We start from the raw sequence: 14,461 nt of genomic DNA, 5'->3' as shown, positions 1-14,461 counted from the left end.
AATTCAAAAAAAATATTAAGATAAATAAGTGTACTAATTTGTATTTGTTAGGTAAGGGGGGCGTATGGGATAAGTGTGTCTGTATAAATGAATCAGGAAATTTTGTTACATTTTAGAAATTTTTATGAATTTTAAATTGACCAGTTCACACAACCAAGAAATTACCAACATAGGTTTCTCTCGCCAATAAGGGAAGGGGTAATTTGTTATTTGGGATGCCTGGTGCTTGTATGAGTTTGTCACTTTGCGCGGGCAAACCGTCCAATGCTGGGGATTCAGGATTTGACTACTTTTCCGGAAGCGGGATGCGCCAAAATTTGGGCACGGGATGCGGAATTTTCTTGCTTGTCTGTCGGGAATTTGGGAAATCGTCCCGACCTGACGGAGAAAGTGAGTCGAAGCAACTGGGCAAGCGCTAAGTGGTGTATCTAGGCACTAAGTGGTACCTGGTTATAAGTTATCAAAATGAAACTGTCAAAAAAAAAAAAAGCGGCAGGCAACAGAAAGTATTTTGTTTCAACCGAAAGCCTGGAAAGTGCACGTGCACGATAGCATACCAGTTATTGTCTATCCTCAATTGCTTAACTCGCACTTCACATTTATTTTAACCTTGAGGAGATTGTAAAAAATGTTGTGGTTATTCATCGTGGTAGAGTACAATAATAAATTATTTTTCGTTTGTCTCACGACGTAGTCACGTGTGATGGAGATCGCGACGTTTCGACTGCACACTGCTAGTCTTCATCAGGCGATAAGGTCGACTGGTTGTGCGTGAACGCTGCTGCGCTGTGATTGGTTGGTTTTCAACAGCTGTGATTGGTGCATTTCGATCCTCGCTGTTTCTGTGTCCTGTTGTTCCCTCAGCGGTCCGCTGTCGTACAGTTCTCCTGTTCAGGAGATTGTTTCAACAGTTCAACTGCTAGCTAGATACGGCATGTATGGTGATACTGGCTCTGCTCCCTTGAATAAGACATTCAAGATTTGGTGTTTTTTTTTTACTTGCGGCCACTTTTTCCCTAAGGATGCAAGATGCATAGCAAAATCTACATCTTACATTTGTTAAATTTTGCATAAACTCGTCTTTTTTAATGTATTTTTGAGGGAAGAAATTACGGGATACGGGAAAGCGATGGAAAAAATTGCGGGATGCGGGATTCGCGTGAAAAAGGAGCGGGAATGCGGGATCCGGACCCCGACTTCCAGACCCTGTGGAAACTTTTTGGGGTCGTAAAGTGATTTTTAGTTATCCTTATCTTAAAAACAGAGAAGTGTAAAGGCATAATTATAAGGGAACCTCTGTTAAGTACGTGAATAAAAGTCAGCTCTGTTATCACAAGGTTTGAGATTTTGCAATGGCTTTCCGGGTGCGAAACCTTTTTGGAACCTTCAAGAATCGGGCCCCAGACTCGTTGATTACCTTATTCTTACTAATTTTCGCGAGTACTAATTTTTCGCGATTTTAAACTAATCGCAAAATTTAGTACGCGTGAAGAAAACATTGCGCGAAATTTAAACACGCGAAAATTAATACCATATTATATATCAAAAGAACAAAAATTTTTAATGTTTGGAACTGCAACTATCTACCTTTGAAAATATCTTTCCGTCTTGTTTTTGACTGGCACCCTTCCTCTGATTACTGCTCCGCTCTTGTAAATTGGCCAAACCCTTTAAGTACAGTCACCAAAGTTTCCGTTTGCAGGCTCTTTGTAGTTACATTGAGCCATACCTTTGTACATTTCCAGTAGTTGCTTAGTTTTTGACGACTGCTCCATAAAACAATGACAAAATCGCGAAATTTAATACACTTTTTCGCCAATTTTTCTTGCAATCGCGAAAAGTAATACTCACGAAATTCGGCTCTCGAATTTTCGCGCGAAATTAAGTACGCGCGAAAATTAGTAAGAATAAGGTATCTCTTTCACTCCCAGGAGTGATCAATTTGTAATTTCTTCATACATTATCAATACCCTGTCAACCAGACAGGTGACGAGAATAAAGAAAGTCATCAACAAGGAAATATCGTCTGATGTAACACCAAAATCTCTAAACTAAATTTGAAAAGAAATGTGTAGCAGTCAGAAAGGAGAATTGATATTCAGATCAGATGAGAGTGAAAGGCTTAGGAATAACGCAGAAGGGAAATGTGTGGCTGAAAAGTTCAGTTGGTAGAGCATCGCACCGATATCGTGAAGGTCACGGGTTCGTATCCCGCTGAAGCCAGGCCCACGGCCGTAGGCGGAGGGGGCGGGGGGTAGGAGTGGGGGTGAAGAGCGATGGGTGCGTCCGCACCATTTCCCCCCAGACTCTCAGAATGCAGAAAATGTGGACTTCAACAACTTGAGTGTCCAAAATATCTCGGGGGAGAATACCGGAACCTCCTATACGCTCACGAGTCCGACAACTGTTCTGTTAGCTGTTAGTCGAATCCGTCTTTCAGTGAAAATTGTGTTTTATTTGGCTGGAAACTGAAATCCTTGTATGCGATTTTGCACAGGTTATCTGCATTAAGTGAAACGAGGGCCCGATTTTGTCAAAAAAAATTGCCCTTGGCGGGACATCATGGCTAATTTGCATAATGAATTTCATGAATGCAACACAAAACAGACCAACCCATAACTAGTGTCTGCTGGTACTGTAATAACATCGTTAGTTGATTCTAAGATTTAATTCTGAAAAAACAGTACGACTTGAAACTTATTTCTTCAAATAACAAGGTATTGAGTTTCTTAACATGACTCGAAGCAATAAAAGAGTAATTTTATTGAACAATGGATATTTGAACAGGTACCAAACCAAAGAACATTTCATGCACCCGTAAAATCGCACACAAGTAACGAATCACAGGAAAAATATCGAGAGCACCAAAAGATGAATTACAAAGTGTTTATTTCAGTAGTCACAAGATAAGGCAGAAATCACTGGGTTATTGTACTTTTGATTGAAATAACTCAGTCAATAAGCTATCGATTTTGAATACTTTGTAGAAAGACGTCGAGCTCGGACGGAAGCCTGAGTCTGTTTCAATTTTAAAACGTGCACTTTTCGACGCGTTGAAGCGACAGAACAAGCCAAAACACGATTTTAAATGACGCGCTTTGAAGTGATCGTGTGAGAACTAACAAGGCAGCACATTTTTTAAAATATAAACAACAAACAAGAAACAGCAATCAATGTTCCGCCTGAGCAAGAACAATGGGCAGGCTCCATTGGTGTGTTATGAAATATTAGCCGTGATTTTCGCGCTACTGCTTGGCGAAAAGGACACGGTATCAGCAATGGACCGGATAAAGCCATCGCGCGGGGACTTTGCCATTTGTGAACTTCCTGCGGAACAGAAGGAAAAATTCTTGGACGAACACAACAAGTTTCGTGGGATGGTAGATCCACCTGCCGCCGATATGGAGTATCTGGTAAGGATAGCATTTCATGTTTTATTGTGTACGGTGGTGAGTGGCAGCTTGTGACAGGTGTAGAATCTCGAAGATGATGTAGGGCCTTTATCGCACATGAATTGTTTTAGCTAGGCCAGGTTTAAAATTGTCATGATCCAATCAAAGACAGTCTGATATGTCAGCAACGTCTTCTTGTCTTTCATCTCATACGACAGGATACGACTAACGTTGTAGTTGGAAGCAAAGAATGGTCCCTTTATTAGTACAAGAACTAGCTGTATTTAGAGCTGCACGCCGCAGGCATTCTTTGCGCCAATCGCAAAGTTTAGTATATGAGTAGAGGTACAAGTCATCGGGAAGCAAATAAAAATATACGTAATCATGCGTGCTCATGCAACACTAATCACGTGAAGACTTAGAATCAATGTTGTACGTGATTGGTTGATGGAGAAATGACTCCAAATCTCCACCAATAAGAACGGAGCAAACGTAAATCTATGAAATGACGGAAGAATAGCTCCAAAGTTATACAAAATGCTTTTTTGATAACTAAATTGAAGTGGCATAAAATTAATGAATGTCCTTGTCCTTGTCTATGCTTGTTACAGCCACGGTTCTGCTATGTTTTCAGACGGCTTCAAATTCAGGTAACTATCTGTAAGCTATCTCAAACCGAAATCAAATTTACGAACATAGGATGTCATCTATTATGTTTGTAGTTTTGGGATGAGGATCTCGCCAACTTAGCCCAGATGTGGTCAAACCAGTGCATATGGGAACACGGGTTTGTTGAATTCGGTGACGAATATCCTAACTCTGTTCCCTTCAAGAGAGTAGGTAAATTAATTCACTTGCTATCCAGGCATGTAGTTTGTTAACATAATAAGCGTGTACTAAATAATCATCCAACAATATTTTGCGCACCGAAAAGAAAAGTTCTTTAAAAAGATCGTCTGACTTAATGACGCATCGCATATTAATAATTGTAATAGGTACGAGGGGAGTCCAATTCAAGAAGCTTGAGTTGTTCTCGGCTAGCCATTACGCTTCTCTCGTATTCTCCAACGCCCCATGTGTATCCATATCTTGATAGGTGCAAGCTAAGTATGAACCAATTCTTACCTGTTATACGGAAAATCACGATCTTGTGGTAAATAAAGGCATAAATGATGAGTTTGTTTTAGAGATCATCGACATAAGAAACCCATACAAATGCAACTGTCATGTCATGTCATGTCATGTCAAGCGCAAACGACGCTTACTGTCCAATTATACCCAGGCAAACTTCCCAGAGGTCAAATAGGGCCTGGATCAGGCTAGAAACTTTTGATACGGTTTTCATTTATCAGACTTTTTTCAATACAGGTCAAAATCTAGCCCGAGAGTGGGGCGTGCTTGAGACCCCAGAGGATCGCGTAAAGCCTTGGTACGCTGAGCACCAGTACTACTCGTACAGTAAGTTTGCGAGCCCAATGGGAGCTGCTTGTTCCAAAGAGCCGTGTGGACATTACACACAGGTATTAAGTAAAGAGTTATAAATTAGTGTTATGACTCGCCATTGCATAATTATATTATTTTAATAATAGTAGAAATGCATTTCAAATTCAGGATCATAACGACTAACCCCTCCTTCATGAACAAAAAAAACAACTAACAAACGTTCTTAACTATATACAGCTTTACGGTTAAAAAGCGTTAAAAATATTAATTTTGTTATGTTCTTTTTGCAAAGCTTGTGTGGGCAAAGACAAAACATGTAGGATGTGGAGTGAAGTGGTGCGACAAGGACTTTGGCATACCCCACCCCTGGATCCCTGGGGAAACTGTTGTCACTTGCGACTATGGCCCAACGTAAGTTAAGCGTACATTCCTTTTTATGTAGTACGAATGACTTTGGAAAGATTTGACCCAGGTAGAGAGAATTTAATTTAATACTGGTCTTATGACCAACCCTTCAAAGCTATAGCGTTCAGTGTTTACTGGTATTTCTTAGTCCGTCAAACGTCTTAGCCTGGCCTACAATGCAGAGCAAAAGTATGCAATTTAGGGGTCATGCCATAACAGACGGTAAGATACAATGTTTTTAACTGAACTTTTTTTACTTTAAGAGGTAACATGATCGGTGAATATCCGTACAAGAAAGGAACTCCATGCACTAAATGCGCCTCAGGCAAGGGATTCTGCTACAAGAATCTATGCAGTAAGTATGAATTTTGCAAATAAGAAGAAACCAGTTTGACCGATGTGCTCCAAACAAAGTTTGACGATATAAAATTACTCTGTAATTTTGATAGTATTTTATTTTGTTTTTTAAGGGGACTGTGATAACTTTGACAGCGAATGTGGTAAAAGTCTCGCACAGGCAATGTGCTCTGCAAACCGTGATTTAATGGCAAAGAAATGTCCAAAGATGTGCAACTTATGCGGTTAGTTTACCTTCGCTGATAGAATGGAAGTTTTATTGGAAGATTTAGAATATAGCAGAAAGTTGCAATGAAAGAGTATCACGCCTTTCTTCTCATTCTTTTAGAGTGTCCTTTAAAATGTCAAAATGGCGGAACACTGAACATGCAGAATTGCGTTTGCTCATGTTCTTCTGGTTGGAAGGGTATGGACTGTTCAGGTAAATAATATGGTTATCAAGTAATGCAAGAGTATGGATTTCTCAGGGAAACTACATGAATTCATTGTTAATTAAACAATTACAGTTTTATCATTTGAAAGTTAAATTAAGTTTACTAATATATTTAATTATCTTTTAGAGAAAGTATGTCCTCCTGGATACTACGGAGAAAACTGTAAAAGTAAGTTTATTCAAAAGATCGGAGTTAGTCTGTGACAAAGTAGTTTAATTACTTCCGTGCAGACATCATTAGGTTTTGCAGTATTGGAAAAATGATTGAAAGTTATGCATGGTTTTGTATTCAAATTTTCAAGAATGACTTGGTCACTCTCAAAATAAACGGGTTATGGAAGAACTATCACGAAACAATCAATTCTCAACGCATCTTTTGAACAACTGTACTAGAAAGTTGAATTTAGCTGATACTCAAAAAAGTTACACTTACAAATCTTCGAGAATATGTATCGGTCCTAAAGGATTGAAACCTGCCTTAAATTAAAGTTTAAAACAATATGGAAATAGTCACCGTTGCGCGTAACTACTTATCAATTATTTTATACTTTATATAATACTCCTTTATTATTATTATTTTAGCAGGTTGTTATGACGCCGCCGGGAAAGTCACGTGTGAGTGGCGAGTGAGGAATGGGCACGACTGTCAGGCGTATTACATGAAGATAGACTGTGCTGCGACATGTGGATACTGCGGTACTGATAAACTTGAGAAATCACTAATTAAGTTCATTGTTATAAGGCACATCAAATAGAGCAGTTTTCACTTGAGTGTCGTAAAATCAAAACCAAAACCAAAACCAAAGTAATTACTCTGACCAATCACAAACGACACAGACAATCCAGGGAACCAATCAAAACTCGAAGCAAATACATGTAGTTGGCACGAAGCGCGGGAAAACGTGCGCGAGCGAGTCGCGATTGGTTTTGGTTTTACTCCTGATTGGCCAAGAAAGTGGCGCGAAATTTTTAAACCAATCACTAAGCGTAGTGAACGCAAAACCAAAGCAGACGCAAAGTCCTTTCGACACTTAAGTGAAAACCGCTCTAAAACATAGAGTAGCTGTAGCATCGCTATCTTTTTAAAACGATACTAAGCTACAATGCTCGTCAAAAGTAAACTGGTACAGAAAAACCACAAGGAATTCAAGATACTCTGAGTATGTTCATTATGTCAGAATGTTCAGACAACAAATGACAAAACTAAGTTGGAAAATACCATCATCACCATCATCTGATGATGGTATAGTTCGTACCGAAATATAAATACTTTCCAACTTTGTTTTGTCATTTGTTGTCTAAATATTCCGACACTCGGCAATGAACATACTCAGAGTATCTTTCATTCTCCGTGTACTGAAACTATCAGCAGGTACTGGGTTACAACAGAAAAACCACCAATTGACATATTCTTTTGAAGTGAGAAGTCAGTATTCGATTTTCCTAAATCATCCTCCCCAAAACAGTGTTGAAAGATTTGTAGCAAGGTTGGCTGGACAAAACTCAACATAATAATAATAATAATAATAACGAATTTTTAAACAGGATGACCCTTCAGTACATGAGTACTGTTATCAAAGGGGTCCTGTAAAAAGAAAAATATATAACAATATAAAAATAAATACATCATATAAAAGAATAAAAAGTTAAAAATCTATAAAATTATGCTTACCTAACCTATAAAAGTAATTCGTTTAAAGACTGCCTAAATAAAACCCTACTGCTAGTTTGCCTAGTTTTTAAAGGTAAAGAATTAAAAATATTTGCACCAGAGAAATAAAAACTTTTTCGTGCAAATTCAAGTTTCACTTTAGGTAGAACAACAGTGGCTCTACAGTTCCTCGTATCACGATTATGAGTTAAAAAATTAAAATAGTTTTTAAAAGGGGTGCAAACGTTGCCTTGTAGGCAGTCAAAAACAAAGTTACACGCTTTTCTCATTAGAGTGTTCTCGACTGTGGGTAGGCGGAGTTCACAAGTGAGACATGTAGTATTTGGCAAAATGGTCCTGTGACTTCGTTGTTCCAGGTCTCTGATTTTGCGCTTGCGTGTTTCTGACCAACCAAGCGTACTTTGACCACAGTAAGTGAAAATGGGCATGATCATTGTCCTGTAAATGCGTTCAGCGCTAAAGACATCAATGTTAGAACGGATTCGTCGTAATAAGTTTACTCTCCCAGATGCTTTTTTGTACGTTTTGAAAAAGTGCGTGTCAAGATTTAGTGTGGGATCTAGATGAACGCCGAGGTATTTGTAGGTTGTTGTCGTGTTTATGCGGCATCCGTTTACCGTCAAGTTTAATTCTTTGCCATCGAAACAATTTAATCTTTCGCTGTTCCAAACAACATAACTTCAGTTTTTCCTTTTTTAAGATTGATGATAAGTTCATTGTCTCTAAACCAGTCAGTGAGACATTTGATGTCTTCACCGAGATTGTGTTGTATAGCACCCAAGTCATTTTATTGGTGGTGGAGGAGTAGCCAGGAAACTCTTTTCCAGGTTTCCCTTTACATTACAGGTTTACAGGTTTTCCATGGGAATAGAGGCTTTTTAATTTACGTTATTTTGTTACTTCAGATTTACTTACTATCTCCGTTATTTGCCGAAGTGTCAGAGGGAATTAGAAACTTTATCTTCTTGTGACGAAACATGGAGATTTTATTTTTTCGAAGAACAGTCAATCCTTTAACAAGAGCAAATACTGCTGCGTAGAATACTCTTATCCCTTTCCATTGGATGTTATAGATAGGTAGATAGATTTTATTAGCAAACTCATTGTAGCTACTGGAGCGGCGGAATTACGAATTACTTTACAATAAAAATTATATTATACAAGATAAACTATTACAAACTATTTATAATTAAAACTATGGTTCATAATAAAAGTGTTCCTAAACCTATGTGTCTTACAAATGCCGTTCTGAATACCTTTAGATGACGGAAGTAAAATTACCACCACTACACCAGCCCCTGTGACAACTGCCCCAAAACCAGCCCCCACAACAAAAGCGACAACAAGTAAGTTTGTTTTGCATACTCATCGACTCAGATTAGAATGACAGTAAAAGTGATTTAATGGCAATGAGTTTTTCTTTGTCAAATTTTATGACTAGAGATAATCTTATCCCAACGACAACATTGAACTGACATTGCACCATCCCTCCCAATTTGTGTTTAAAACCCCACGACGGAAAGAAATAACTTGAAAGTACTTAACCTTGTTTTGAAATCGCCCCCCTGGTTCTGGGCATTCGTAATGACGCAACATACGAAGGACATCCAGGCGGGAGTAAAAAGAACTGACGAAATTAAACCAATATCTATCCTTCAGCTGTCCTCTAACACACCGCAAGATCAACGGTCAGTTCAAAGCCGGTTGGGGCACAACCAGTTTTAAAACTTGTAAAAGCGTAGCTCAACTTAGTCCTACCTGTAAGCCAGTTTTGAAACTTTTAAAAGCGTACATGTAGCTCAACTTAGTTCTACCTGTAAGCCAGTTTTAAAACTTGTAAAAGCGTAGCTCAACTTAGTTTTACCTGTTTAAATGTTTGTAAATTTAATTTGTAGTGCTAACTTAGTTCAATTAGTCCGTTTCAATGTTTGATATTTGCCAGTAAGTGGCTTTAGTTTAAAGTGATCAATGCTTTGATATAAAACTTTTAATATTTATTTGCCACCGTGCTTCCCAATCACGCTTCATTCGTAAACGCTATCATTTGTTTGTTAATTAACAGCTGCTGCTCCAACAACTGGAATTCCAAATTTCCCTTTGCCTGCGCCGCAAGGTTTGTAAAAAAATGACCGACTTACATCTCTAGTAATAAATGCAATGCAAGGTTTCCAAAAAAGGTAGTTTGAACGACCATATCTTTTTTGCAACTACTTGTGTGAAAAGAAGGGAAAAAAGCTATCCTAAGGTCTTCTTTGACGACTCTGGTGGCGTGTCGATTATATTTCTCGCGAGTCCGGTAGTTTTGAATGTGAAATGGGCTTTTTCCACGAGATTTTCCCACAAGTCTACCATAACAATGTAAATTTTTTATGCATTGACTGATATGACAGGACAAATCTGACTAACAACGGAATTCTGTTCTCGAATATGGGTCGGTCTGGCCTGCCAGTTCTGAAAAATGGAAAACGCCCTAAGATTCGAGGCAAGAAATTTCATTTTGATGACGTAGCACAACAGAGATCTGTACAGTGTCTATGATTGGTTGTTACTTAGTAATGACCTCCCGGGCGCGCGCAATTTATAACCGCACGGCACGTCAGAAGCTTGAAAACATACGCACGAATCCTAGACGTCTTTAGATCGAAGAAACATGATGGTTTCTCATCGAACAGCGCATTAAAATCACTTTTGAGAATAATGGCGTAGGTGAAGTATTGTTCATTATAAGTTCGTTTCTCGCTAATCACCCGTTTATTGTGCTCGGTTTCGGCATTCCCGGCAACACGGTTACGTAAAAATTAATTGGTATTTTTTAGTAACAAAGCCGTAGAAAACATACTAGATTCAAACTCTGACAAGAGATGATAACCAGGAAAGATGATCTCCGCATATACCCATGTACATTTCATACTTATTTCAAGGTTATAGTTACGCGACGGAGGCTGTGTTATCGTCAGTGTTTGATTGTTACTGACTAAAAATATCATAGCTGTGTGCATTTGATGATAATAACCAACCAACTGTCACGTTATGTCTTAATCTAGAGTGTAAAGCAGACCTTCATTCTCATTGTGAAGGATGGGCAGCAGTGGGCGAGTGTGAAAAGAACGCGTTATGGATGATACCGAACTGTTGTGCCAGCTGTAAATATCACCAGGCGCCAAAAGGTATTTTTTCTTTATCTAACTAAACTCGGCTAGAACTGCCCTGTTACCACTCACGGTAAAGACCAAAGCTTAACTTCGGATTCTTAGTCAGGTCTCGAAATTCCCAGTCTCTGGACACAGCATCTTTCCCGGTACCAGTGCTTAGGTAACAAGTGTGAACATTGCCTAAAATACTGGCAAGGGCTCAACTTCGATCTGCAATACCACACTGAACAAAAGACCAGTGCGACTCCCATTGAAAATATTGTAAAATATATTCCGGGTTCATAATTTCCGAATTCATAAAAGAAAGCAGGCAGAAACGAGAAGAAAGGATTGCGAATTAGTAACCATTCGATCGGACTAAATTGTTTTAAACTGTTATCTGTACTTTCAGAATGCAAGGATGAATCTCCAAGTTGCCCTCTGTGGGCCCACAATGGAGAGTGCGAGAAAAACCTGGTGTGGATGTTTCAAAACTGCAGGAAAAGTTGTAATCAATGTGGAGGTGAGATCATTACAAGCAAGACTAAAGGCATGACTATTTCAGCATCGAAAAGGTTGCTCATTCCAGGCGGCAGCAAGCCTTTTTCATTTCAACCAGTCTTTTGCGGTCCTCTCGATTGAGCTCTACCACAGATAGTGCTGTTGGAGCAGCTCCATGAAGGGTTGACACAATTGCAATTCGTCTTCTTAATTTTTGGCGTGCAGTTTTCCTCCACGAGTACTGGAAGTAAGATCTAAACTGGAGGGAGAGGAGTTTGTTTGATTGTTTGTTTCTTCTTACTTCTTATTAAGTAAAAATGCCCGTGGGCATTACGAGAAACTCAGGCCCCAACCAAAAGCCAAAATAGCGCGTGTTGTAGTCTTAACATGTTATAGCCATATAATAATAATATAAGTGGTAAGGAGCTTTTGATTTTGGCGACAAAATCAGGCTACAGTTATAAAGATCAAACTGTCAGGTCTTATTTTTAATTTTCAAAGATTGTAAAGACACAGATGCCAAGTGTCCTTCGTGGGCGTTACTAAAACAGTGCAAGTCAGGGGACAGGATGGCTTGGATGAACACAAATTGTAGAAAAAGCTGTGGCTTGTGCAAAGGTAAGAAGGTCTATATTATAGCAGTAAGGGGGGGATCCAGCGGTGCAATGGGGTAGATTGCCCCTTAAAAAATTCGTGCGGCTAAAATAAAACAGTAAACAAAATATATGCTAGCAGTCCTCTCCCCCCTTCCTTAAGTAACATTTTAGATCCACCCCTGCAGTGTGAAGATCATGTAAATTTGCTGTAATTTTTGGTAAACTGCTTGTATTGATCTACTGCCGTACGTGATTCGTAAAATACTGTTTTCGGTGCGGGATTTGTGAAGTGAATCATGATTTGATTGATTTGATTTGACAAGTGAATCATGATCAAAAGCATCACTCCAAAGAAATTTTGAAATTGGCCGAGCCTTTATGGTGTCTAAAACTAGTATCAAACAAATTCAAATGAATCTTTTTAAGTTGGGTAATATAAAGTTTTGAAACTGTAGATTCAAGCCACTTTCCATATTTTTACAGTCTATGACAAACACGAAGATTGTCCAGCCTGGTCTGCGCTGGGCGAATGTAAAAAATCCAACTGGACATGGATGGTGGATCATTGTCCTCGGAGCTGTGACATGCCTTGTAAGTTAATTTTATAAATTTTAACGACTTAACCCTTTCAGTTACAAGAGAGATCAACATCATCAGTACACAATCAAATAGATATACTGTGGCATGGTTAAAGAAATCAAGCAGGGGGAGCAGGGGTGGCGTAGTGATGAGAGCACTCCCTTCCCTCCAATATGGCCCGGGTTCGAATCCTGGACCTGGCGTCATATGTGGGTCGAGTTTGTTGTTGGTTCTCGTTCTTGCTTCGAGGGTTTTCTCCGGGTTCTCCAGTTTTCACCTTCCACAAAAACCAAAACTCCAAATTCTAATTCGATCTTCGATGTACGTACAATTTCTAACAAGCTCCTGAGAGTTCTTCCGTGTTAAGTTGGTAGATAAATTACATTACATTACAATAAATTGCATTACACACCATTACAACAAGGGGGCTTACAACTAATTTAACAGTACTGGAAGGAAATATATGGTCGTGCAATCAGCAAAGGGAAAGGATATACGAGGTAAGGGCCGAAGATTTCAAAGAGTGTATATCGGGCTAAGCCCCGTATTTTGGGTTTAGAAATGAAACGGAATTCCAGAAGGAATAACTCTCCTTCCCACCTTCGCCAATTCAGAAACTCTGATCTGATGTGATTCAAGTGCATTGTGCAGCCAAGTTGTGTATGTACATTGTAGTATTCAACGAACTCACTTCGTGTTCTGGTAGAAGTATAGGCGGCAAAATAGTAGGCAACAAAGTATATTTACATTTTTTATCGCTCCATATGCGAGTCATGGCCTTTCTTTTAGTTTCAGAAGCCTCGTTTTGTGGTGAAAAATCAAACGGTAATTACCAGGCCCCCACCACGTGCCAAGCATACATAGCGTGTTCAAATGGCGTCACAAGTCACGTGGCCTGTCCCGCGGGAAAGAAGTTCGACACGGTTAAGAGAATTTGTGAGCCAGCGGATCGAGCAACCTGTTCAGTGGTTTGTCCGCCGGACAAGTAGTCAAATTTGTGGTAGTTAGTCTGATCTGTAAATAGGTGCAAAGACAAGTGAAAAAGAAGCATGTTATGCAAGAACAAGACTAATACATGCGCGTATTCGTGATCCGGCCAGTAACATTATTAGATATATAATAATAGTAGTTTTGTTTTTTAGACTGTAGTAAACCATTAAACCAGAGGCAAACAAAACGTTGCCTTAGGATTTTTATTTCAAAACTGTGTTTGTTTTATTTTATTACAGTTAAGGGAACGTTAACTCGATCTTCTCTCTATTGCTCTATTAGGGTTATCAGCTATAGCGGGAAATCCATTTTTCTTTTCCCTACATGTCTAAAAACTGATATGATTAAGTGCTATCTTTTACATCATCTAATTGAATTTGTTTCGTCAACACGCAGGCGCACTACAAAGCTTGTTTATCATAAGCACCGAGAAGCTTGAATAAGCATATATAAGCACAAGTATAATGATATTAAAGAAACGAGCAAACTCAAACTCTTTTTGTGCTGCCCTCAACGGGAATCATCGCGAACGATATTTAGCACAATACAAGTAACTGTTCAGTCATTATTCTTGTTTTATACTAATGCTTATACCGATTTCGCAGTGATTCCAAGTGAGGAACAAATGTTCTTGTTCTTTTTATCCTTGTGCTTTTGGCTATGCTGTGTCGCGGATGTACTCACTGTTCGTTATGCTCGGCTGCTTATGGTTAGGCTTATGCCGTTGAACCAAGCTTAAAAAGGGTTAGCTCCCACACCAATTCACATTTTAGTGTTGTACTTTGAAACTTTAACTTCTGGTAAATTCATGTATTTGCTCAGTGAGAAATTTAAGCTTTGCTATAAACTCAATGTATCAAAGTTTAATCGAATGACTGTACGAACTTGTGAAATTACCACCATTTAAATATAATGTCTCGTTCGTTAGTTATTGCCAAGTGAGGCCTTTTTGTCTCTGGGTA

The 14,461-nt window shown here is 38.9% G+C and overlaps 1 protein-coding gene across 2 annotated transcripts; it reads left to right on the top strand.

The window, feature by feature from the left end:
- The first annotated feature begins 2,813 nt into the window (after positions 1–2,813).
- Positions 2,814–13,785, top strand: LOC144646177 (uncharacterized). 2 transcript variants are annotated; one of them, XM_078505722.1, is made up of 16 exons: positions 2,830–3,413; positions 4,115–4,232; positions 4,761–4,912; positions 5,128–5,246; positions 5,504–5,595; positions 5,711–5,821; positions 5,926–6,018; positions 6,158–6,199; positions 6,613–6,726; positions 8,965–9,048; positions 9,765–9,815; positions 10,747–10,869; positions 11,246–11,356; positions 11,836–11,952; positions 12,414–12,521; positions 13,299–13,785. In XM_078505722.1, the coding sequence occupies exons 1-16, from the start codon at positions 3,174–3,176 to the stop codon at positions 13,496–13,498; spliced, it is 1,875 nt and encodes a 624-aa protein (XP_078361848.1). In that variant the 5' UTR covers positions 2,830–3,173; the 3' UTR covers positions 13,499–13,785. The 2 variants fall into 2 exon arrangements, with proteins under 2 accessions (XP_078361849.1, XP_078361848.1); XM_078505723.1 differs by lacking the exon at positions 9,765–9,815 and having other exon boundaries at positions 2,814–3,413.
- The last annotated feature ends 676 nt before the right edge of the window (positions 13,786–14,461 follow it).

The sequence above is a fragment of the Oculina patagonica genome, chromosome 3, assembly GCF_052425735.1.
Source record: "Oculina patagonica isolate OP01 chromosome 3, crgOcupat, whole genome shotgun sequence".
NCBI classification, from domain to species: domain Eukaryota; kingdom Metazoa; phylum Cnidaria; class Anthozoa; order Scleractinia; family Oculinidae; genus Oculina; species Oculina patagonica.
Note: the sequence above shows the minus strand (reverse complement) of the source record. Positions and strands in the feature narration are given on the sequence as shown.